General features: G+C 29.4%; 3 protein-coding genes across 27 annotated transcripts in view; 1 reads left to right on the forward strand and 2 right to left on the reverse strand.

Moving 5' to 3' along the window:
• Msn (serine/threonine-protein kinase msn) overlaps positions 1 to 4,755 on the reverse strand; it is a 79,729-nt gene extending 74,974 nt beyond the window's left edge. For 18 of the 19 annotated variants that reach the window (XM_076391596.1, XM_076391583.1, XM_076391595.1 and 15 more), the window contains exons 1-2: positions 4,042 to 4,755; positions 2,386 to 2,451 (exon numbers count right to left, since the gene is read on the reverse strand). In XM_076391596.1, the coding sequence (XP_076247711.1) occupies positions 2,386 to 2,451; positions 4,042 to 4,107 (132 nt within the window). In that variant the 5' untranslated portion in view covers positions 4,108 to 4,755. The remainder of the gene's footprint in view (positions 1 to 2,385; positions 2,452 to 4,041) is intronic. The other variant, XM_076391582.1, reaches the window with a different exon arrangement.
• A 395-nt stretch (positions 4,756 to 5,150) lies between these two features.
• On the reverse strand, positions 5,151 to 17,032 carry Mbd-r2 (PHD finger protein MBD-R2). 7 transcript variants are annotated; one of them, XM_076390869.1, is made up of 15 exons: positions 16,385 to 17,032; positions 14,390 to 14,906; positions 14,160 to 14,294; positions 13,959 to 13,985; positions 13,132 to 13,232; positions 12,909 to 12,994; positions 12,036 to 12,447; positions 11,521 to 11,949; positions 7,597 to 8,304; positions 7,382 to 7,513; positions 7,150 to 7,233; positions 6,506 to 6,929; positions 6,039 to 6,433; positions 5,731 to 5,970; positions 5,151 to 5,652 (listed from the first exon to the last, which is right to left on the reverse strand). In XM_076390869.1, the coding sequence occupies exons 1-15, from the start codon at positions 16,719 to 16,721 to the stop codon at positions 5,531 to 5,533; spliced, it is 4,149 nt and encodes a 1,382-aa protein (XP_076246984.1). In that variant the 5' UTR covers positions 16,722 to 17,032; the 3' UTR covers positions 5,151 to 5,530. The 7 variants fall into 7 exon arrangements, with proteins under 7 accessions (XP_076246984.1, XP_076246987.1, XP_076246985.1 ...); XM_076390872.1 differs by having other exon boundaries at positions 7,648 to 8,304; positions 16,385 to 17,030; XM_076390870.1 differs by having other exon boundaries at positions 7,171 to 7,233; positions 7,582 to 8,304; positions 16,385 to 17,028.
• A 1,514-nt stretch (positions 17,033 to 18,546) lies between these two features.
• On the forward strand, positions 18,547 to 21,519 carry Rplp1 (ribosomal protein LP1). Its single transcript, XM_076390502.1, has 4 exons — positions 18,547 to 18,748; positions 18,910 to 19,057; positions 21,141 to 21,242; positions 21,426 to 21,519. The coding sequence occupies exons 1-4, from the start codon at positions 18,677 to 18,679 to the stop codon at positions 21,437 to 21,439; spliced, it is 336 nt and encodes a 111-aa protein (XP_076246617.1). The 5' UTR covers positions 18,547 to 18,676; the 3' UTR covers positions 21,440 to 21,519.
• Positions 21,520 to 23,425: the final 1,906 nt, after the last annotated feature.

The following is a 23,425-nucleotide window of genomic DNA, read 5'->3' on the forward strand; positions in this document are numbered from 1 at the left end:
CGTTATATTCTCATGACCTGGCAGTAACTTCAAATTACGTATAACTGAACAAATGGCTTCAAAAGAAATATAATTTCGTCATAAGAAAATTTATCATTTTTGCGATATTTACAATGTCCCATTCGTGTCACCTCAACCCTATCTACGTTGTATCGCAAAATAAAGAGATAACGAATATACTTGTGAAACTCAAAGTATATGCAACTACCGCCAAATTGAACGAAATTACAATGAAATTGCTGGTGACTTTTTTGTAAAATCGATAATTTTATCGCTCAAATTCATTGATGTTAAATATGCATAATTTCCTTATTGCAAGGGGAACAAACAAGGAAAATCAAATACTTGTAAAATATGATAAATTAAGAATTTAACGTCTTTTTGCAGAATGATACCGTTTCAAACAAGGTACGACACATAGTGGGATCTCGCATGTTGAGCACCAATATCTAGATTCTTTTCAAATATTATTTTTGAAACACTGCAAAGGATGATTAAGCTTCTTAATACCTAGGTGCGCCTCTGACAGTAAGAAACTTTTTTATCTTCTCTGGAAGGAATTTGAATTCACAAAAAATAGAACAAATACCCGACGAGATAACAGATAGAAAATTGAGAGAAAAAAGAGTAAAAATGTATGCTCAAAAAATTTATAAGTATTTTATCGAGCACAGAGTGTGCAGTTTATTTTCAAGTAATTTTTTAATTTTTTGTTTATTTGTTACTTCGTTCTCGCCTCAAAATATTCGAAAATATCTGAGATTTACGAATATGCTTTAGCTTTCATTGCAGTTTTAATTTCAATAGCAAATAGTAGTTACTGTTTTTGCTTGACGAGTATACTCGTTATAAAACCAAAAAATTGCCATTTCTTCGTGACTGGTATGCTCGTCATACACAGCTAACAGGTTAATAATGGCAGGTATAGTCGCCTAGCCACTAGTGCAGCCCAACCGGGTCGCGGACACTGCACTCACGCGACGCAGCGTGAACTTCAATCAATTTTCATATGGTCAATTTTAAAGTGCTCGTGGTGTTTGAAAATTTCTCTATAAACGGAACAAATAGCTAATATAATATATTTCTGCTAATATACCTAAAATCGCAATTGTAAAATAATCTCAAAAAATGATTTGAAGAACTTTTCTTAAACTGAAATAATATTTATTTAATATCCCTATGTCTTTATTGTAAATACCTGAAAACTCATTCTTCTAGTTTATGAATTGTAATTTTTTGAAAAAAGTTAGCACTAAGCAGTTGATTTCACAATTATCGATACTCCAAATGATACTCCAAAAAGTGTCCAATTTTCCGTGGAAAGACCCTTACAAAAATCACTTTGATCCCTTATTATAAGTATCATTCAACTATGAAATAAATTCTGGTATAATAGTACATTATGTGAAAATATTCGACATATACGTTTTACGATTGAAACAATAACCCTTTCACAATAGGGTCAAATATTTATTTAGTTACATAAGTAGAAAACTATTAGAAATATAAAAAATATTAAATACAAAAATCTCTTGAGTTTATATGAAAGGTGATACAGTATAAAAAAAGGTTCCAAAAAAATGTAAAATGGTTTCACTGCTGCTTATTTTAACAATTCTTTCTCTATGCATTTAAACTGAAATAAATTTTCATTACCTACAAATGCCACAGTTGAGTATTCCTTATCAGTAAATTAAAAGACGTATGATCGAAATACTGTTATTTTATACGCCATACGAATACTAAGGCACGGAGAGAAGCGATAAGTAATAAATAAACATGCTAGATAAACTGAATTTTAATAAACATATTAAATACATCAGTCTATAATATCTCTTAGAAAAATTTGTACGGAATCGCTCATCAATGAAGGAGCGCAATACCAGTATAATGTTTAATATTTCTGGTTCCTTGATCATACAATTAATTGTACATTACTGTAATATTTTTGTATAAAATAAGTTTGTCCCGTTAATAATAATGATGATGATAATAATAATGTCAATTTTGCTTAATAATTAGATCTTCTAAAATGAAAAAGCTATTGCCTAATTTTCATTTCTTTTTGTACACGAAATGCATTCTTTTTCAAATGCACATCACGAATTACGCCCAATCCTGTATATGCATCGAGACACTCGCGTGCGCACGCATGTGCATATACATACGCTACGGACGGGCACACACTCATCTAATGATCTACAATTGAATGTATAACATATGTAAAAATAAAAAGGCGATTGTATTTGCATTTTAATATACCTAATGGATTATCAGAATTTCAAATGATAGCTTTCGACATCATATGATTCTACATTTAATTTATCTGTGTTGAAGCTGATAAAATATAAAAACGATATTTGCAATATTTGTTTATCCACTTACTTTATAAACTTGTCCATATGTCCCATTGCCAACCACTTCAATCAACTCAAAGATACCTGCAGGTTCCTATAAAATTAAAATATTGATGCAACTTTAAATTAGAAACAACACGTAAATGTTATATATGATTAAATGTATATTAAAAATATGTAAAATACATAAGGTGTTCAAATAGAACACAAAATGTTCTATGACATGATGTCAGATCTACTTCCATTTTGCAATAATAATGCTTTAAAGTTAACATCATACCTACATACTAAACTAACAACTGAAGGATTTTGTGATTTTGTGATTTTATAGATGCATTGAAGAGCAAAAATAGAGCATAAAAATCTTAATACAGTTTGTTACATCTCTTACAATTTAACTTTCATAAAGCTTTAAAATTGTAAAATGCATTTCGATCGAACGTTTCAGATTTTTAAAGCTTCATAAAAGTTAAACTCTAAGAGACACCACAAAATGTATTAAGACATTTTTGTTGAAGTGCTACTCTTCAATGCATCTGTAAAATTACAGAATCTACTGATTATTAGTTTAACATATAGACATGTTAACTTAAAGGTACTATCACTGCAAAATGATCAGACATAATATCATAGAACACTTTGTGTCCTATTTAAGTTTTCTTACTTTTTAGATAAGCTTTTTAAAATATTGCTATTTATATTGTTAACACTCTACATATATTTAATTCATACATGTACATCTATCAGTCAACCAAAATTACTCAAAATACAACTTAATTGTTAAATATACTTACATACAAAGCAGCAGTAATTTAATTGAAAACAATATATTTAACTAATTGATTATTATGGTCTAAAAGCTAGTATTGAACTCTTATTAACCTCGTAAACTATAACATTTAAATTGAATATTTCATTTTTCTGTCGTCATAGAGTTTAATATTTTTCAATATTTTAAATGGATTGTATAAATATACAATTCATTAGCATTAAATTAATATAATTCAAACTATTCTAATAGATCAAATGTTTGGTTAAACTTAATCAAAATTAATGTAGCTACGTTAAAAGTAAAAACAGGAACGTGTCATGTAAGATATCTCATATAATTTTCTGTTGGCTTATATACACATTTTTCTTAAAAACAGAGTAGAAACAAATATTAAAGAATACTAAGAAATACTTTAAATATACTACTTATTGAAAAGTCCAATAAACTCAAGTTTTGGACACAATACACAAAAGAAAATAACTACAATAATGTAATTACGTATCTCCTGTCTAATATTATACTGTGCATTATGTTCACGATAAACAATCTTGAATAAACGTTTACATGGGAACGCCTATTCACAATAGTGTATCAATGACTTTGACAATTTTCATGAATTATTTCCGAGAGACATCGCCGATAAAATATAAATCGCATTTGTGACGTGCCTAACTATTTTTAACTTCATTTAATGCATAACGAATGATAAAAACAATGAAAGAGAAATTATTCCTCCCATTCGTCGCTCTATTAACGTAAGAAGAAATAGTCATCATCTGTCTTACGAGGTTAATTACCGAGCATTACTCTCGTCTGGAGTCGAAGGAAAGCATCATATTGAAAATGAACAAGTGTCAAGTATAAGGTGTAGCTAAGTAAGTTCAATGAAATGCATGTATCATATTTACACACCTTCAAAGCGTTTAGATCAATGTCGTCGAGCGAACAGTTGACGCTTGGTGCCAAATTATGCGCCATCTTGATACGCCACTTGCGCTCCTCACGTTATCTCTCCTGCTCGGGCTCACCGAATCCACCGCCTATCTCCTTCCCTACTTCTGTTCTTCTCGTTCTGACTTTCTCGGTAGAAACCGGACAAAAATATATAAAATAGAAAAAGAGAAAAGTATCTTTTCACTATTGCACTAATACGATGCACAGATCAGCAGTAGTAATTCCTGTTGGAACGATCTTGCACACTATTTTTACAGAAACTTAACCGAGAATAATCCAGAAAGAGGAAACACACGCGGAATAATGGCACATGGCGTATAAGAAACGATCAACGAAGGGTCAGTCTACCAATTAAATTGAAAAAAGATATACACCTCCATCACGTTTCTTCGTGGTTTTTCATAAAATACGATTACGTCAATTACGCATAATCACGAACAATTTATTACTCGGTCACAGCGCTACGCGCTGGATTATTATATCGTCATAACGGAAGCGGCACAACCAAACCGAGCCGAGCCCAAACACAACGGTGGCGGCCGTTCTACGTCCTGTCTCACTGTTTGCTGCACGCCTCTTTTCTCCCTCCTTTGCACTCTCTCATCTTGCTCTGTCTTCTTCGTTCTTAAGCGTGCGCACACATACTTTTCTTTTCTCTCTTCTTTATGCAGAACAAATATTTTCACCGTCTTTGTTTTTCTTATACGGCAAGATTGTACACCGCTACTTCTGACGTCACTAGCCAGGCTAGACCATGATGGCGGCGAGTATCCCCATGTATCCCCTTCCCTTTTTTACACTTGTCAAAGATCAACTAAAAATCAACCTTCTATCAAATTGCCCAATTTTTCAATCATAATCATGATTCAAATTAATATATACTATTTTGACTCGTTACATCTTCGCTTTGAACACTCAATACTAAAATTAATTTCATTACATAGGGTATTTTAAAATAAAATTTATCAAGGTACATTTTAAGCATAAAAAGTTCAGTTATTTTTGTTCTACTTTTTTGGTGGTAATAGGGGAGGCAGGGAAATGTTAAGAAAAGTGAGAAGTTTATTTTAATAAATAAATATATTTTATATATGTAATATCATAATTTCTAAAACCCTAGAGAATTACATTCTTTATATAGTATTAGTTTTCATTTGGTTAACGTTTACAGAAAGGGTACCACACTATTGTATTTACTTGAAAAAATATTTCATTCTGTTGTAACAATAACATAATTATAAATAATATTAATAATCCGTTCAGTCGTAATCACGGTTAAGTAGAAGCAAATAGTTTTATGGTACAACGGATCACTCAACTCAGCATTTTGTTATACATATGTTATAAGGGGCGACTATGTATTACGAAATATCGCTTTTCTATTGCACCGTAAACTGTCGATGCTATGAATTAAATATCGTGTTGTAATTCTCATCGGCATAGCTACTTAACACAAAGCAGCTAGTTTTCGTACTGTATTCAAGTCTCGAAGAAGCATTTGAACTGTTTGTTTAGTTCGAGGTTGCACATCAGGACTAGGCACATCTTCAGGATCCATAGCTTCTAAAGCTGCAATTACATGTTAAACATTATGTATTAAATATTAAGCTGTAACATTCATTGCTACAATTAAATAATGATACATACCACAAACTTGTGCCTCGATAGATGTTAATCTTGCATCTATATGGTTCTGAAAATGCTCAATATGTTCTAGTAATCGCATGCGACATTCCCCTGGATCAATCGGTGCTTCAGGTTGTGGTATAAAAGGTTGTAATGGCGTTGATACTTCACATTCGTTTAATTCCTCACGCATTGGATTCACTGATATGGTTGACGCAGGCAAATCACTTTCAGTCACAGTCGTTTGATTAGACAATAAATCTAGATATAAGAAATGTTCAAGTTGTTATCTTTTCCTTGTTTAAAGATATATTTATTTGTTCCGTTACCTGTATCTGGTTTGACGCTCGATGTCATTGAAGCTTTATATTTTTCTTCTACAGTATTATTTTTTGTAAGAGCATCAAGAAGAATGTGACTTTTGTTTTGATCATCTTCTTTCTTATAATTCATTTTCATTTCATCTGAAATAGTATTGTCTTCTTCTAAAATTTTCATTAACTCTGAATCTGAAGCAATTGATTTTTCGTCTTGATCATCTTTTGAAGCGAATTTCGTTTCCAACTTCAGATCAAGTCGACGGGATATATCAATTACACTATCTTCAGGTTCTTTGACGACTTTTGTAATTTCCATAACTGGAATTGGCGTTATATCTGGCTTTTGTATCTTTATTTTCTCCCAATTTTTCGCCCAAAGATATAATTTTGGATGATCTTTTTTTCTAAAATCAAATTTTTTCGTTTAATAAATTTATTTGTATATGATCAATATTCATATTATTTTTAATACTTACTGAGCTACATTAATTTTTACTCTTAAACTATGCAGAACTTGTTGTATTTGTAAGAGAGCAGCTACTAAATCGTAAGATCGCTTTAACATGGCTGTTCTTCGATTGATCGTGTACTGATTTTTTGTTCGATTAGGTAATGTTGGTAATTTTCCTTCCTTTATCCAATCTTGATCATGGAAATACTTTTTCGACATTCGTTGTCGATATGGATTCTGACAAATGTAACAAATATATTTTTCGGGTACATCTTTCTCTTTTTCTATTGCATTGCAATGACCATGTTGCCAACACAGGCAAAGGTCACATTGTATCATTAACCCATCTTCTTCCATGAACCCGCAAGTACAATTTATTATTTCTTCTCTACGTAGTTGTTCCACTTTTATCATTTCTCCATTAATCATCATCATAACTCCTTCATTCTCTGCAAATTAAATGTATGAATTTTTGAAGAAAAGAATTAAACTTTTATACATCCTTATGCATTTTTCAAAGTTGAAATATTGTAAATTAAGTATTATTCAAACAGCAAAATTAAAACAACGAAAAAGCATGTTTTGAATGGAAAAGAAACATTTATATGAACTCAATATAAATAAATATTTAATAAAACAAAATGAAGTTAAAACAAATATAGAATGTACCTTCCCCACCATTATTAGTACCTCTTTTAGCAATATCCCCTTTCAAGAGATCACCTTTTTCAAGGCGACTATCGGTTAGTTGACCTAGAGAATAATAGAATAATAAAGAAGCAGAACACTACCTATTTCGTATGGCAAATAAACAAATGATTTATACACAAAACTTAAGTATAACAAATCTGTAGTAAAATTGCACTTTAGAATTTACAAATTGTGTGTAAAGAAGGCTTACTACTTTGACTATTTTCATCGCTTCTTGAATCTGATTTTCTGCGACTGTATCTATACATGAGAGCAAGTGGTTCTTCAGCATCCATAGCACTGTCATCTAAATCACCAAATTCATCCGGAAGGTCTTGAATACCTATCACAAAGGAACATTATATATTTTTAATTTCCCAAGGAATTCACAAATATGGAATATATCATTACCGTGTCGTCTTTTACCCCTATTTGATACATCAGAATTATATTCTGATAATTGTCGTTTCCTCTGACCTTTTGCTTTATCCAAATGAATACCTTCGTCTAAAGATTTAGCTCTGTCAATCCTTTGTATTTCTGATGATGCTGGTCTTACTGGGAAAAGAGTTTTAATGCCACTCTGTGTTTTTTCTTCTCTAACTTTCATATCAAATAATGTTCCAGGCGACATTGCACATGTTTCATCTCGTTTTCTCTCAATTTCATTGTCATCCATATCTACACTATGACTAGAAACTGGAGATACTCTTTCTATTTTAATATCTTCTGTTTGTGCATCGTTACATTTCTCCACTTGGTCTACTTCATCCTCCATTTCTGTGACTGTTGGCAAAGACACTGTTGGAGATGTAGGTGGAACAGAATTCGTTAATGGCGATGCAACGCACACTGACTTGTCTTGAACAGATCTTTTCTTACTAAACTTATATTTGTCTAATAAACTATTTGACTTCCTAGGAATAATATCTTCAACAGATTCTCCAATTGTTCTTGCATATGCTAAGTCTGCAACATTTGGTGTAGATCCCAAGAATTTTGAATATTCTGGATGATAATGTTTTATATGCATTTGTAATAGGTTTTCTTTTCTAAACGTTTTAGTGCATCCTTGTTTTGGACATTTATATGCACTATCTTCCATTTCTACACGAAGACCACCGATAAAAACAGCTGTTTCCAAATGAAAAGTAGAAACGATTTTATCAATACTTAATAATAAAGCACAATATAATTATAACATATTCAAATACATCACGCACACTCCATTGGTCATGAGAACCTTAAATATCTCTGTTAGTATTATGTATAAAAAATTGACTGAAGAAGTTACACTATTCAATGCAATAAAATTATAGTACAGAACAGAAGTTTTACTAAAACATCAAAATAAATTTAGCAACCAATAATACTATGCAACTCATAATCATAAAAATATTAAATTCATGTTAAATCATTTTACAACTTTTAGTTAATTTAGAAACTTCATTTATGAAGCAACTCATAATCATAAAAATATTAAATTCATGTTAAATCATTTTACAACTTTTAGTTAATTTAGAAACTTCATTTATGAACTATTGTTTTTCTATATTATCCTACGTAGAAATTGTTAACATAAGTCTATTACTTACATACACTCAAATGTTGGATAATTTTAACAAATTATTAAAACATTTAATTGTTATGAAAATATCTATAACTAAGAAGTAAATGCAATTTTTCAATAAATAAGTATGCAATGAAATATCAAGCCAGAAATCATATACATATTTCACACTTCATTTCAATGAAATTACAAGCAGAAATGTGTAACATTGCTATTAGTAAAAAAAGGAAAATGAGTTAAAATAAACAATATTATTATCATAATCAATCCTAATTATATAAATAACATTGTGACAATAAATTCACATTTATAAATTACGAGTAATACCTACATTTTCATATGTATTATTGGTTGCTTAAAAATGATAGAAGGTATTAATCCTTTTGTGACCAAATAATTTTTCTTAAGAATCTTCTATTTTTATTTTTTATTGTTAAGTAGACCCATTGACGGACCAAAAAATATTGAGTGGGACATCTATGTTCCACTAGTCACAAAGGAATTAAAAAAATAGAGTTTTTAATGCAATGCTCATTAAATTTTCATAATTATTAAATGGAACATGTATTGTTCACAACCTATTTTCCTCGTTTGATTTTATACTATGTAATTATTTTTCAGAATATTAATTTACAGTGTACAACAGAAGATTTTAGCAGCATATGACTGTATATTTGCAGTTACGAAGCAAAACATTTAAAAACTAAATTATATTTTTAAAGAAATTAATTTTATATTTTAAATAAGATCTAAGAGATGGAATTTTTCCAAAAATAAGTTCAATTAAAAGAGACTTTGTCTTAGAAACAAGAATATAATCAGGCACAAATTTATATAGAATTAATATTTAAAAATACAAATTCCAATATCTTCAAAATGAAAACATATTATTTATTATTTTGTCATACAATCACAAATGCATCAAATGTTATCAATAATATAAAAGAAAAATCTTTAAGACAAATCTATGTATCATTTGCAAATATACATTGATGTTAGTGTTAATCAATTAACTTTTTTAATGACTTTACGTTAACTTAGTGAAAAGAGTATCAATCAATTTTTGTATTTAAGGGTATAAGAAAAAACTGCTTAAAGTAAAGTCTACTGTTCAAAGTTCAACTTCATACTGCCCAATCAATTTTTAAGAAAATTTCTATAGTATTTGGTAATTATTAGTGTCTTAAGTTGAATTTCTTATTCATTAGAAGAATTACAAAATAATATAGAAATTTTCTTAAAAATTGATTGAACAGTATGAAGTTGAACTTTGAACAGTACACTTTACTTTATGTAAAGTTCTAAATGTTCTATTTTCATTATTTTAGGTTCAATGCGAACGAACGATTTTTTTCCACGTTATTATATGTTTCTGATATTTTCAACTGAAAAAACAAGGAAAGACACGATCGCGCGTCACAATATCGCTCGTGTCGCTCGATTTAGCAACTAAATCGAAAATATTTCAATCTGTAGATAAATAATATTTCCTAAAAATAGCATGTTGAAATATAAAGATCAAAATAAACTGAGATATGATTACTGAAAACAGGCGAAGACAAAATTTTTTCTTTTTCTATACCATTAGAGAAAAAAAGGACGAATATTGTTCCTGTCGTCTGTTTGCGGCGATTGCATCCCAGTTTACACATGACTTAAGAATAGCTATTATTAAAAGAAAAATTTAAAGATACATGTATATTTCATTGACACTTCTTACAGTTTCAGATGATTAAAATGATGGCTGTTCGATATTTTTAGGTTTGTCTGCACAAAGCGTATTTGTTAATTTACTTTATAAATAAAAATTTAATTCAATGAGATTTAACAAATGGATTCCACAGTTCCTTGTCGTCTAATCCAACGGCTAGTAAAAATCTAAATATCTAATATTATTCTTGCAAATTTCGAATATGCTGAACTGCCATCAACATGATGCAACCACATACACTGCCTAACATTCAGTCCAACATCTTTTAAAAATTATGATGGCGTTTCACGAAGATATGAGTACAAGTTATTTTAAGATTTTTAATACTTTTAACTTAGACAATCCGAATAAAACGTCATTATACTTATTGAATTTATCTTTTTGCCCTTTATAAGAGTTTAAAAAATCTATGGGTACTGTTTAAAACAACTGATCACTTTGAAATTTCTTTCTGTTTTCTTTATCTCTTCAAATAGTCTATTATATTCTGTACTGTCCTTGAGACTGTTTCAATGTAATATTATAAGCTGATAAGCATACCTTAATATTTTTTATTATGACTAAAAATAGAATCTATAAAACAAACATTAATAATGTTGAAACAACTTTTAAAATTGTTTCCATTTTTATCTAAAATACACATATGCACTCGATTCTCCCTGCATATACAGTGTTTGGATACAAATAGGCTATCAAGAAAAAATTGTCTTGCTACTGTAGTAGTCACCATATCAAACTATACGATACCCCCTTAAATCATATATTTTATAATATCTTTAGTACATTCAATTTGTCTTGATCTACTGGTTTAAAAATATTTAAAACGATTGTGTACTAGATTAAATATGTTAATAATACCAGAGATATTGAAGTTTCTCATAAAAAATAAAACATTTTGTATACTTATTTACTAAAATATAGTTAATTTCAATTAAAATGTCTTAAATCGTTGAACACTTACAATAAATCAGTCCTAATGTATGAGCATGAAAAAAATTTAACGAAATAACAAATATTGTTTGTAGTTAAATAAAAGCAGAAAAAGGAGAAAAGGAACATAGTATCTTACCTCCATCTGTAATAGATGTTGCTGCTGTTGTTGTTGTTGTTATTGTTGTTGTAGACACCAAACTTGTAACAGGTGCAATTGTTGATATGGGTACTGAAGAATCTATCACAGGCGTTGCTTTCATTTTAGGTAATAAAGTTTTAATTTTCTTTGGCGTATCTACAACAACGTCCGGTTTTACTCTTTGTGCATGGCTTTTCTTCTTCCGATGAATACAAAAATCAAATTTGTCAGGGTCGAAATCAAACTGTCCTTGTGTTTCCATAAATGCCCTAATATCGTTTCTTGACCTGAACTTTTTCCCACTTGATTTGTGAAGAAACAAGACATCCCATTTTCCAGCAGATGTGCCAGCTTTCCTTTGAGTAAAATGTTTTTGCCAACCTGGTGGTAACCTTTTATCTGCAACTATTATGGAACGACGTGGTCCTATAAACATAAATACGTATTCATAAAAAAGATGAATATATATATATATATGCAATAGACGTAAAATAAAAGTTCCTGTTATATACCGTCATTTCCATCTACTATATACGATTCAGTTCCTTGAGGCTCTCCATCTATCCACTCAGGACCCACATCTTGCTCTTGATCTATATCATTTTTGGATACTTCTTTCTTATTTTTCTTGGTATAGGTTTTCATTCTTGATACATTAGTATCAAATCCTCGTAGTAAATCTGTGCCTGGATCATAACATGGACCAAACAAGGTACCATCTAATTCCACTTTTTCCACTTTGTTTTCCGTAAAGGATTCTTCATTTTCATTAACTGTAGTTCCTTCTTTTTTCACTAATTTATCCGTTTCGTTTTTTATTCTTTTCCTAGAATGTGTATGAAACAACTCCATTACTGTATGCTTCCTTTTCTTATCTCTTCTTTCCTGCTTGCTTCCTATATATTCTTCGGTTTGATTGGGTTGCTATTAAAATATAGAATTAATTAAATTAATCATTTAAATAAATTGCTATCTATGTTTAATTAATTTATTATTATATTGAAAACAAAACATTGAAGTTATTTTATTTATTATTCTCATTTCCATAATATGAAAACTGTTAAAAAATTATATGAAAAATTAAAACAAAAATGTATCAAATAATACATTTCAGCTCATTAAATTAAAATTACATTGTTAGATGTTTGATCAATAAATATCAAAATGTTTCAATACATATTTTTAAAATGCAAATAACTATAAGGTCATAGAAATTATATTTAATTAGGATTTCCTTCAATATTTAAACAAACGAACAAGATACAGAGGAAAATTTGTTTTTATTATAATCTACTAGAAATATAACAAATGGATGAAGATAAATATAATTTGTAGAACTCCATATTAATCATAGTAAAACATAACCTCATAAACAAAATTTATACCTTTGTGGACGTCGTAGCAATTTTTGTCATTTTCGACGATTTAACAGTTTTTGCGTATCCATCATCAAAGAGTACATCGTATTTGTCTGTAAAAATAATTGATTTTACATTAAGAAGGCACTAATTTTTTATAACAAATATCGTCCCAGTAGTAGGAAACGTCAAACTAAATGGGAACAGTCTATTTCTCTCACACACGCGCAGTTCAGGTTAGGTCGCTTACCATTGCCTAATACTGCATTTACTTTGGCTGGATATTTTCTGCCATCAGCCCATGTAGCCAGTATCTTTTCTCCCACTGAAAAGTCTTTCATTTTTGTTTCCCTGAAGACATTAAATCCATTTGTTATCACACGCGAAAAAATATTGGCGGCCATTACGATTAATATCACACATTAGAAGAACAATTTTTTTTTTTTTTTTTCAATTTTTTCTGCTTAACTATTTTGTTTTATAATATTAAATTGTTACAGAAATGTTATATTTATACACATTTATCCTAATTGTACTTTAATCTATATGTGACCTTATGAAAATTATAGTCATAGTACCAATTTTATATTTTACATGATATCAATCATGTATTGATATACTTTGTTTTATACTAATATTTACTTTTAAAGTACGAAAAAAAGGAGATGTTGCAAATTTGAATTCTTCAAAACACTCTTTTTTTAATACTCAACAGAACATTGAGTATTAATATATTATAGCCACAATTAACAACCTTAATGATATTACTAAAAATATATATAATTCAGAAGTGAAATTTAAATGGATAACTACACAAAATTATATAGCCTTTAAGAAAAATGTTCCCTTCTTCTTACTACTTATATTTCAAATGTTTTGTAAAGATAGAAATAGCATATATAATAACTTGAAGTTGTAGAATTATAAACATGTATTGAAAGAAAGAATGACAAAAAAAGAATTTTTGATGACTACCATTTTGAACAATGAAAGAACTCATTAATAGATAAGCATTAAAGAATATTACAGATACTACAAATTTTTCACCTATTTGATAATTATGCAATATCCACTTACGGAGATGGCAGGTCCCAAGTTTGTTCGCTTAAAAAAAGAAAGACAGAAATTCAAGTTACACAAAATATATCTTAATATAAATAAATCCAGCTACAGATTAATAGTAGAACTTTTTATTAATTTCTCTTTTTATTGAATTAAATTCACTTTTTATAAGCATGCATAAACTAATAATTAATAAATCCTAAATTCTCTACTCACTTTGACTGTCTTTGTAACACACGTAATCTAGAGCTGTCCATAGGTATCCACTCATCAAATCTTGAACTCCATTTGTCGAAGTGTATTAAGACTTCTCTCTCCTCCCAATCAGTTTCAACTACTTTAGCTGAATACCTATGATACAACAATAATAAATATATATTCTTATAAACTTTCTTAACATTTATTGTAACAAATATGTTTAACCAATTTCTTCCTTATAAATTTACCATTTTTCATTAAAATCTTTTGCTTCTAATTTAGCTCCAGGAAAAAACATTAGGCCATCTCGATTTAGAATTTTCGTTTTTAATTCCTCTGGCTTATCAAATACTTTCTCGTCTTCCATTTTAATATTTTTTAGCTCATCTTTTATGATCAAATCTTTCTGTATATTTTTTATTGCAACATCTGATTCTACAATTCCTAATTGTACTGCCACTGTGTTTACTTCCATTTCTGAAGGTTCATTTTTCTCTTGTTTTATTGATGAAGGAATGATACTTTCTTTTAAAGGTACTCCTTTGTATCCATTGTCAAGTAATTCTGTCGAGTCCAATAAATTGACAGAATCAGTTGATTCTGGTCGTGAAGAACATGTTTCTCCATAACTATCACTTTTTGGTGTTCTTGCCTCAGACAATAGTGGTGAAATAGATTGTTCCAAGTTTAATATCTCAGAATTAATAAGATCTAAGTCTTCTTGTGCATAAGAAGTTGATGACTTTACAGACATAATTACAGGATCTATAAAATAAAAAAATCTAGTTATATATTATATATACATTATAATAAGTTATAATCAATTAAAAGGTTCATCATAAATACAGTGTGTTTCTGAACATGTGGAACACTTTTTGAAGGTAGGTTCTAGATATAAAGACGATGAAAAAGGTTCATGTGTACATATATCTAGAAACATTTAGTTTTTCAGTCATTCAATATTTTATATTGCATAAAATACTAACCCAGTATTTGCTTGTACAGTGTGCTATCCCCTTCAAGGTTCTGCTAGGCCTAAAGAGATATCTCAGCTTTATAAATGAGTAGGACATCGTCATGGATCTTAAAGAGAATATCACACTGTATGCAATAGAAAATAGCATATAAATAAAAAAATAAGTATTTCCAGAAATATATCACAGTCTCACTTAAAAAATGACACAACTCAAGAAACATAGTTTACAAATTACTACAGTATAGTAGTATAATGCAAAGTATATTTTCATAAACATACTTTTCTGAGTTGTGTCACTTTTTATGCAAGGATATAATATGTACAAGAGTACTTCTTTCATTGGTGGACCCAAAGTAAATATAGCGATAACTCTATGTCTATACATATATGTTTTGTCAATGAACTTTAATTTTCATTTCACGAATACATGCGCACAACCATTTCCATAGGGATAAAATTAGCCACTTATATGCCTATGAAAGATCTTTCGACAGATCATATTATACAGACATAGAATTACCACTGCACTATTTAGGCAATGGTATTGTCTTTAGGTACACTGTTTAAGTAACGGTATTGTCTTTAGATGCACAAGTAAAAGAATTACTCTTCACAGAAACCCTTTGCATTTTCTCTGTACCTAGTACTGCCCTTAAAAAATGTCTCACATGTTCAGAAACACCCTACATGTTTCAATTATATTCTATAATATTTATTTACAAAATACTCATAAATAGAATAATAACGCTATAATTCTCTGCTACATTTTTTATGAAAACTATGAAACTATTATCGTATAAAACATATATATACATAAATTCTCAAAGAAGGAATATATAGACCTATGCACGTTCATAACAAGCAGATAGATTACACGTTAATTGGAAATAATATGAAATAAAATAATACAGAATTGTATGTATTGATACGTATATATCAAATTTTATATTGTTTAAAATCGTGTATTAATATAAACAATATAAATTACAAATATCATTTCAGGCTTCACTGTAAAAACAACAAGACTTTCAAAATAAAAAACAAAGATGAATTTTTGTAATCCGTAATTTCGAACTCAAGTACAAACAAATAAAATGCGATATGTAAAGCTAAACATTCCGAATTAACAAAAGAGAAAGAATAAATCAAAAGTGAAGTAGAGTATCCTATAGAAAATACATAAAGATAGTTGAATAGTTCCCTATCGCATTAAAAATCCCAGTTACCGAAAAATAGAAAAATCATATTTGCATCGTACTGTACGTACCTGGATGATTATCATAGTCTGCAAAAACAGAAGGAACACTACCTTTACGAAGAAGTAATTTATGTCCTTTGGCGGCTTCGTAATCTGCCCGTTTAAAATGTTTGTGGCAGACAACCTGACCCGGAGAGGGCTTAAAGCTCGCTTCGAATCCGCCACTCGCTAACCACTTGCTCCTCAAGCCGATATCTTTCGGAAACTTGTGAAGCGGCAAGCCTTTAGCACGCGCTTCTTGTACATCGCCCTCACAGCTACGCACGCAACATTTGCGCGCCATTCCCATCGCCCCCACAGGCGGTATTCCTTTACCACGCGACCACGCTATACGCCGCCGCTTCATTTACACCGGTACTACATAGTACATAGCAACGTATCGCAAGAAAACATTTGCCGTACTAGTTCCCGTAAGAATAAGATGCAGGCATAGAACGAGGAATTCTGCGCTTCATCGTCTTGACACGCATTCTTCTGAGTCGAAACGAACACGAATCCTCCGTCGATCTATAATATGTCTGCAGAATCACTAGAATCACTGGCACAGTTACGCACACTACACCACTAATCAATTCGCACCTTACGACTCACGAGCAACGTCGGCTCGTACCACCTCGATATCACTGTGAGAAATCGAGTACATATGTGCGCATAAGTTATTCATTAAATTTCTTAACATCTAGCGCCCTCTTCTAATTTTCATGAAAACTGGCATTCTCTATTTATATAAAGAAATATATGCGTCTGTATAGGTAGGACCACGCAAACTTGAGTTCTGACTAACCTTACCCAAACGAACTATCACGTAATAAGGATCACGTGACTATCACCGATTGGGTTCTCATTCGCTTGAATCATGCTTGAATTCGTGATTTTGTAGCTGTCGCGGTTAAGCATTTGTTTCATCGTAGCTTTAAAATTATTAACGTATTATTTTACGCAAAATATACTTCAATTTGTAAATAGGAGGGGTCGTAGTATTTTTGTGTAGAATAAATTTCTATCTATGCAGGGAACCATTAGAATAGAATAGTCTACGGTCAGTAATTTTGGATTGTAAGAATTAAGGAAGAAGATGAAGCAACAGGATGTTTTAACGTGGGTATTGAAACATCCTACCTTTCCCAATTTCCTTAACTTTCAGAAATAAACTATCCACCACTTCTTTCACAAATTTTTCTTTGTACAAAATTTTCACTAGTTAAAATATAGCAACTCGATGCGTTCTCTAAGACTTTTCCAAGTGGATTACACAAAATAATGAAACTGAGAAAAGGAAAACGTTTATGTACTACGAATATCATTGAACACACTATATTATACATAAAATAACTTTTCTTAGGATAAATAACGAGTTACTGTAGGTGGTAACATTCTTTGTAATATATACATATAATAATAAGTATATCAACAGTAATAAAGATATATAACACATGTATTGCGATAATATTCTCGACTCGACTTTATTGTTATTCAACTATTTAAGAACAAAAGAGATTACGTTGATTGTATACATTTTAGTAGAAAGAAATTTTAGGAAATATTACTATATAAAAATAACGCAAACAATTGAATCTAGTTTTGCACTTTTGTAGAAAAATGGAAAATATGCGCAAATCACTTGTGGCCATGAGAATTTCATATCAGTATCACTCTTCTATGTATAGTTTTCGATTGTACAGCTCGTGACAATTCTCAAGTTTGTGTGGTTGACCTATACACATGTAACATATACACACATTATACAATATGTGTTGTATATTTGCTTTTTGTATAAATCTCATCCTTCAAAATATAATATACTTTGTATAATACTTTCTATAATACTCTTATTATTGATAAATATATTAACGTAACCACAACGCAATATAAAATCAAGGTAGTTATTTCATGAGACGATTTCTTAGATATATTTTTAAGCTGGACACACACGTGTCTACTTGTTAGCCATATTTATCCATTAGATATCAATTTATATGTTGTGAAATATATAATAGTAACAATATAAATAGATAAAAGGAATATATTTTGAGATGTAATTTAATAATTTTGCGTTAAAGAATATTTTTGCGAACTGTAGTCTGACTCATGTAGTACGGCATAAGTTTCGTCAGTCTATTGAAAATGCGTCTTGAAGGTATAGGAAATACGTAATTTCCGGCGTGTGGGTTCTCTTTTCCTTTCCATTGGATTGAGTAAAGTTGGGTGCTTGTTCTCTTCTGCGGAGCTAAGGCTGTATCAGCGACTTGCACCGTTATTGCTACTCATCCAGCTTTAATATAAAATATATAAACAAGAAAAATGGGTACCAAGGCTGAGCTGGCTTGCGTTTATTCGGCATTAATTCTTGTCGACGACGATATTGCTGTAACTGTAAGTATGTGTTGTGTATAATACTACACGCTTTGAATACTATTTACGTAGTTTGGTCTTCGCTATTTTTAATATTAAAAGCATTCGTATAATGGGAAAGATTTGTGATAAATATTTAGATGTATTACAAATAATTTTATTAATGTTTATTTGTTATTTAGGGCGAGAAGATTCAAACAATTTTGAAAGCCGCTAACGTGGACGTAGAATCTTATTGGCCTGGACTCTTTGCAAAAGCACTTGAAGGTGTTAATGTAAAAGATCTAATTACAAACATTGGATCAGGTGTTGGAGCAGCACCAGCAGCAGGTTGTAAATTTTAACATTTATATTTTAATTCAGTTACTTTAGTTCTATTGTAACTTACTGTTTACTCAGAACAGAGTTTATAGTGGCCACAGCTAAATTTTGAGTGAAAAGAATTTGTTAATTACTTTAATAAGTGAAATAATAAGTTAACTTAAAGTAATATTTATTAATTATAAAATTATGATTAGTAATCATACCTAGTCTACTTATAAAGAATATTCTTGAATCTTCAAATTTTAATCAAGTTGTCTGCATGAGCATTCAATCTCATAGATTCAATGTAAAAAAGTTTTAAATAGTTTTTGGTACTATTTGAAAAAAGGCCAAACATCACACATTCAGTACATATCATTAAAATACTGTAACAAAAAAAGCAATCTCTATTAACTAGCATTGCTAAATGGGTAAATATCTGAATTTCTCTTTTTTCCATAAGTTTTCCATAAGATGAGTTATTGTTTAGTATGTCTCAATAAATTATTCTTTCAAAATGATATACTCTTTAAGAACAATTCTTGTAAAAGCATAATTTCATTTATGAAATGCTCATGATATTATAAATTTCATTGTTTCAATTGTTGCTAATATGTATAATATTGTAGTGAAATATGTGAACACTCTAATACTAATAGAGAACAGTAACATGTAAAAAGTATAACATTAAGACAACGAAATTTGTGTGCTTACCCATTTGAAGCAAACTTGTTATACAGTGCATTAACTGAACAAAGCTTTAAAACAGTAGAAGATAGATGAAAATTTCATTAGGCGAAATTAAATAATTCTGAGTGTTGTATCACATGATGGATGTGTTTGTTTTAGAAGCATAGATGTTTTAAAAACTTCAAAGTCACCTTTTCTTTTAATGAAATTATGTCTTTATACATCTATTCAATTACTTTAATACCTTTTTATGTGGTTGAAAATGAAATAGTTTAAAAAATATTTTAACTTAATGAGATGAATATCTTACTACAGTTTTATAGACAATCAAAGAACACATTGATTGGTACATAAAATATGTAACCCTATTTTAAAAGATAGAGGTGATCTTGAAATTTTTAAAATGCATCTATTTCTGGATCAAACATATGAATCATGTAATGCATCACTTGAAACCATTCACTTTTACAACTAGGGCTTGATTTAACTGTGAGGGACATTCTGTATACATGATTTGACAGATTAAAAGCTCATAAAGTTAACAAGATTAATTCTTTTATATTTATGTATACTTATTAGCCCAAAAATAAAGAGGGCAATATAAAATTTAATTACTATAGATTACATGATTTTTGTATGCCTTTCAATGTCAGTAAATAAAAACAGTCCAACATTTTTCTAATTTTATGTAATCATTAGATTAAGAACTAATATAATATTATGTTTTAGTAAAATAAATCTGCAATTTCAGCTAAATTAATTAACGATTACAACATTGAAAGGCTGAAAATTCTGTATTCTATACATTTAATTTTTTAAATTCCTCTACATCCACCACTTATGCATCATTAATTGTTAAAGTGGTCAGCAAAAGAGGAAAAAGAAAACAGTATAAAAAATGTTATCGGTTATATGTATATATATATAACTTGTATTCTTTTATGCAACAACTAAAAACAAAAAAAAAAAAAAATTAGATATGAAAAACTGAGCAAATATTTTTAGATTATGAGTAGAAAATATATAATGATTGTTGTAGAAACTTAAATATTGTGAGCTATAATCTTGTAGATGTATAAGTATTGTGAAATTCATATATACAACTGAATAGTTATAGTGTCCAGTAAACAAAATTCAAGTTTTGAAGAATCCAGAAAGAAAAATGATAATACTCTGTTTTTAAAATAAATAATTTCTAAACTATTCATATCATATACAACTTGACCTTTAGGTGCTTATACAAATAATTATCTACCTTCAGTTCATAATTCAATATCTAAAAATACTTTATTAGCTTGTCTTATTACCTCGTAAAAATTCAGTACTTGGTTTTTCAATATCCTGTATAGCATCTATATTTTATATATAAATGTACATAATATATAGAAGTGTTTCCTTATTGTTCTTTTATATTTTAAAGCCCCAACTTCTGCAACACCTGCTGCTGCAGAAGCTGCACCTGCTAAGGAAGAGAAGAAAAAGGAAGAACCTGAAGAAGAATCAGACGATGATATGGGCTTTGGTAAATATAATATTAGAGACTTATTAATTATATTAAACAATGATGTGTGCTGTTCAATGATTATTATATTATGTATTAGCTACTGAGATCTTACATGACGATATTTAAGAATGAGAACGTTGTTTTAGTTACATTGTATCATGCGATACATGAATTCATTTTAATTATAATTTTTTGTTACAGGTTTATTTGACTAAAATAAAGGATCACAATTTGTCGGTCCAACCATTTTTTGTACAGTTATATTGTACAATGAATAAAATATTTTCCAACTGAAGTACCGAACTTTTATATATTTTAGCCTTTATCATTACGGATAAGATAATTTAATATTTTTCATACATATATATGGCATTCGTCAACAGGTGCGAGAGAATTTAAGAAGTAATTTTAGACTTCGAAACAAAGGTGTACGTTTAGAATAGAGTAATTGCGGTAGAAGAGAGAATCTGTATTAAGTTTCACCGCATTTTGTAAAGTGAGTTTCTTATTACGTCAGTTGCAATGAATGATGGTTTGAATGGAATTTTGTTATTCTTGATTTTCATCTTATTTTAGTGTTTAAAATCATCTTTTCAAGTTTTTCCTAATTGTTGTCAAGCGTTTTTTGTAACGTCTCGTATACACGTGTCGAATCTCACAACGATGGTTCTAAGTACCTCAGTCATTAATACTAACCAAAGTAAGATAAACTGATACATAAATGAAAATTATTAAGAATTTTAGGCAACTTTCAGAGCAACGCGAGTCACACGTGGACGGCGTGAAGTTGTCTTGCATTCTCTATAAGCACTCGTACAATTATATTACTAATATTTATCTTATGATTTTTCCTTATCAATGATACAAACGATTTCTTCGTGTTTTTTTCTTATTTACATTACTTTTATACTTGTCTAAAAAAATTTTTGGAAGGCTGTAACGTTGTATTAACATCTAGGTAAGTATTTCGCATGAAATGTGCATATATTAAAAATGCATTGTTCCAAAAAAAATCTCAGAATTATATATAAACATTAACTCTTCACTGTTCAAAAAACTTGCGCAGTATTAATGTCTAACAACTCTGAATTTTTTTTACAGCAGCTCGTATGAAAATCGAATGTTGTACTCTCAAAGAAATTCTCAATCTCTATAATTTCTCTTTCATTAAATTTTTCCTTTTCTAAATAAGTATTTCATTTATAAAAAGTAATACGTGAATATTTTTAAAAGTTTATTCTTAAGATAAACATATTAACAATTTTTTAAAACAAGTTTATACTATTTATTTTATCCCAATTATAAACTTTGTCGTAAACTGTGAATGATTAGAGATTCAATTATAAATGTAATAAAATATAAAAAATAATAATAGATAGGATGTACATTTTTTTCAAGAAGTTCATATGTACTCATATCAAAAAATAATTTATTAAAGAGTTCTAAAATAATTAGAAAACATGAATAATTAAAAGAAACAAATTTTAGGTTTTGGGGACAATTTATCGACCATTTAACTTCCTAAATAACGTGTTCTAAATTAAAACTAACACGTCAGAATGATACCCTGTATTTAATTTCTCATCGTTATTGTATCTTTAATTCTTATCAATCGTTTATTTCATGCATAGCTACTAACGATAGACGTGACGCAAAAATGATAGTGGGGTTCATGATAGGCCTCATAACATGAGAAAAAAAGGCATTGCTTGTCCAAAATGTTTAGTCTATTCTATACTTGTCTATTCCCCATCTGCGGTAATAGTAAGAAGTAGGGATACACGTGGCCCTGCTGCTATTTAATTTCGTGTATTCTCACTGATTTTTCGAGTTAAGTGGATAGCCGAGTATTCACTTGCGCTTGTGAATCCCAAAGCCACAGAGCAAAAGGTAGTGTTGATCGTAAGGTTTACCCAATACCTCGTTTGCGATAGAAGTTTTAAAACGGATAAGTAAATTCTCTGTTATTTTTATGTCACATATGCAAGAACTTTTACAATTTTATAGCAGCAAAGTAAAATTTAAAGTTTTATATTTAATTAAAAGAATTAGTGATATTTTTTTCAAACTTAATACTAAAAACGACATTGACAGTATATATTATTAATGAAATAATAAAATTTAATTAAAAGACATACTACACAAAATATGATACAACTGTTTATAAATTAAAAAAAAAAAAACGTGTAAACGAATCATTA

This window comes from Calliopsis andreniformis, unplaced genomic scaffold (assembly GCF_051401765.1).
Source record: "Calliopsis andreniformis isolate RMS-2024a unplaced genomic scaffold, iyCalAndr_principal scaffold0022, whole genome shotgun sequence".
Classification (NCBI taxonomy): domain Eukaryota; kingdom Metazoa; phylum Arthropoda; class Insecta; order Hymenoptera; family Andrenidae; genus Calliopsis; species Calliopsis andreniformis.